Here is a 3,393-nt window from a genome sequence, read left to right as displayed (position 1 = left end):
TCTCTCTGTGTGCGCATATACACACACATATATAGATACAAATATATATATATCCATACACTTATATTTATATATATATATATATATATATATAAATATATATATATATATATATATATATATACGTAACACACCATGTGGTGTCAGTTTTAGAAATATGTTTCGGTGTTGTGTTCTGGCAAAAACCAACACAGATTAACCACTGCATTTCTTGCCAGGTTAATTTACTATTTTCTGTCCTTTTGTGTGCTGTCTACATAATACAAAATCATTACATAAACCAAGCTGCCTCTTCCCATCATTTAATGTGGAACCAGTAGCACTATTTGCATGCATAATTTTGTTTTGGCACCAAGGTCATGTTCTTTGGGCTCCGTCTGAAGCAACAAAACCTTTCTAAGTTTAAATAAGTGTTCCTTCAATCCATTCAGAAAACAAAGATCCAAGAATGCGTGGGAAAAACCAAACATCAGTGACAGAATTTGTTTTGTTGGGACTTTCTGACATCCCAGGGCAGCAGTCCATACTATTTACATCTTTTTTAATCATATACCTTCTGGCTCTGCTGGGAAATGGGCTTATAATGATGGTGATTGCCCTGAGTCCCCAGCTGCACAACCCTATGTATCTTTTCATCAGTGTTTTGAACATTGTAGACATTGGCCTTATTTCAACTACTGTTCCTAAGATGCTCATGAACATCTACACCAAAATCAAAGCCATTTCGTACAAAGGCTGCATTGCCCAGCTGTACTTCTTTATATTTTTTGAAGCTGTTGAGTGTATGCTGTTGGCCGTGATGGCTTATGACCGATACGTTGCCATCTGCTTTCCTCTTCGTTATCCAGTCATTATGAGAACTCGCCTCTGTCTTTGGATGTTGATTGTTACTTTTGTAGTCGCCTGCCCGAACGCACTGTTGCACACACTTTTGATGGCAAGACTCTCCTTCTGTGGACCAAACCAAATCCTCCACTTTTTCTGTGACCTTGCTCCTATGCTGAAGTTGTCCTGCATGGAGACATCAACCAATGAACTTATGATCTTCACTGAGGGTTCCCTAATTGTGATTATCCCCTTCTTCGCAGTACTTTTCTCTTATGTGTGCATTGTGGTTGCCATCCTGAAGATACGCTCCACCAAAGGCCGGAGCAGGGCTTTCTCCACGTGTTCCTCACACCTCACCGTGGTTACCTTTTTCTATGGCACTATTGTATTCATGTATTTCAGACCTTCATCCAGTTATTCCCTGGGCGAGGAGAGGTTTGTGACTGTCATGTATAATGTTCTAGCACCAACTCTCAACCCTTTAATCTACAGTCTAAGGAACAGTGAAGTTAAATATGCTTTGATAAAGTTAATTTCTCGAATGAGGTTGAGGTGATCTGCTGGATAGGCATGTCAGGTTGAGACTCGTATGTATGTGATGTATCTTTCTGTTTCAATAGGTATTCACATCAGTTATTTTCAGCTTTTCCTCTCTTTGGTTTTGCATTACAATGGACCTTAAACATTCAATCACTTACATACACTATGAACTACAGCATTTAATATTCCCAGTACAGCCAACCATTGACATGAGCAGTCCTGTGCCAGGCTGCGATCGATGATGACTTCCTGCAAGGATACTTTATTTTTTTAACAGTATGGTTTCAACGAGCCTCTGTCCCAGGATAAAATAGATTGTTTGAGGCCTACAATAACTTTTATGTAAGCAGCACACTTCTATTTGCATGTCATAGCAAACTTAATTTTTGAGTGAATTTGTTGTTGTTCAATGAGTAGGATTTGTGTCACGTGTATAGTATACAGTATAAATAAGTCAGTCTTAAAATGGCCATTCTAATGTAGCTGAATGGGGGAGACAGTTAGTTTTTGTTACACCACATAGACTGAACTAAACGTTTTTATTTAGTATTTATAGTGGAATTAAGGGTGTGGATTAGTATGTGCTACTATTGCTGGATAGTGTGCAATGGCTGGCTTTCTCTTGCACTTGGCAAGCTGCTAACATCTACAGGATATTGTTCAACGTCCATTTTCGCTCAAACTTCTGTCTTTTTCTAGAGATTTCCCACAGCAGTTGCTGTCTGATTGCTGTACAGTATGAGCACATGTCGATAGACACTTATGAGTACCTTATTGAAGAAACCTGCATTTTTTGTATACATAACATTGTTGGCCCTCACAATTAATATTTTAACACCTTCTAGATTTTCAAACCAAATTTTGTTCATATTCACCTTATTTAACTTTTTTATGCATTGTCCTGTTTAGACTGTCCTCCGTTTTGTGAAGGGGCTTCAACCTCTGCAGCAGACAATAAGGTCAGAGCAGGAAGTGATGTGCAGTGTCCAGATCCAAACCCCTCCCATTCATGCGAGGGAATCTCAGCTCATCCACGCGGCCGCACAACCCCTCCAGTCATGATCCTTCAGGTAAACTTTGTTTCATATTGCAATGGAGCCTTTGTTGAGATTGTAGATGGCCACAGTTTATTACATGATCATCAACATCACATCTAGTGGTCATAAAGTGTCCTATGAACCTCCATAACTCACTCCATTTCCCGTCCGCAAGCAGCGCTTTCTTTCTGAATTAGGAAAAAACAAATTGCTCCAGGGTCCCTACTACATTTACCAAGAACATGTCCATGCCTACCCCTGATAGGAGCACTCTATCTGGTCTGTGATGCCCCTGTGTTTTTAGGTCGGTGAAACCATGCCTCACAAAACCCCAAGAGCTTGCCCTGCAGATGTTTGACAGTGATATGTTCAGATTCCTTTTCAACCTTTCCAGCGCTCCATGGTCCCTTGCCCCACTCCATTCCACCCTACCTATGATCTCTGAGCACTGAGTGCTATTGCTATAAGACCCAATACTAGCGCTGATAACACATCATCCCTACCCAGATCAGTGAAATTGTTGACCGCAAGGTGAATCACCATGGCATCCGGCTTGGCCTTCCGTCGCAGGGCATGCTCTGTGTTAGGAAGCAGGTGGGCGCTTCTCATACCTGGCCTTCCTAACTAAGTCACGCCTTGTTTCTTGAGCCAGAGCCCTCTGTAACCCTTACGTTCCGTCGCCCACTGTTGCGTCCTCGTGATGTAAGAATGCCTAATCAACCAACCAAACCCTGCCCCTGTTGTTGGCTTGGCCTACTGAGGAAGAAAGGTGATGACTTAGAGGCCTGTGAGACAGATGTAGTGCTTGTAGGTGTCTGACGACTAGTGCCCTATGTTTTTAGTGTGGTCTTCCCCTAGCCCTTTTGCCGCTGCTGTTTTGGCAATACCAATTTGGAACAAATGCTACCCAAGCCTATCCCGTCGGAACCCCTCCTTGGCGGGGGCCATCTTGAGTATGGCTCTGAACTGAAATCGGCTGAGGAATGAC

At 42.0% G+C, this 3,393-nt stretch overlaps 1 protein-coding gene across 1 annotated transcript; it reads left to right on the top strand.

Moving 5' to 3' along the window:
- The first annotated feature begins 448 nt into the window (after positions 1-448).
- LOC138262371 (olfactory receptor 1J4-like) lies at positions 449-1,384 on the top strand. The gene has a single exon (XM_069212268.1). The coding sequence runs from the start codon at positions 449-451 to the stop codon at positions 1,382-1,384; it is 936 nt and encodes a 311-aa protein (XP_069068369.1).
- Positions 1,385-3,393: the final 2,009 nt, after the last annotated feature.

The sequence above is a fragment of the Pleurodeles waltl genome, chromosome 10 (assembly GCF_031143425.1).
Source record: "Pleurodeles waltl isolate 20211129_DDA chromosome 10, aPleWal1.hap1.20221129, whole genome shotgun sequence".
In the NCBI taxonomy this organism is placed as follows: domain Eukaryota; kingdom Metazoa; phylum Chordata; class Amphibia; order Caudata; family Salamandridae; genus Pleurodeles; species Pleurodeles waltl.
This window is presented reverse-complemented; position numbering and strand designations above follow the sequence as displayed.

Coding starts and splice junctions, on each gene's coding strand:
- LOC138262371 (XM_069212268.1), top strand. CDS start 449: ATGCGTGGGAAAAACCAAACATCAGTGACAGAATTTGTTTTGTTGGGA.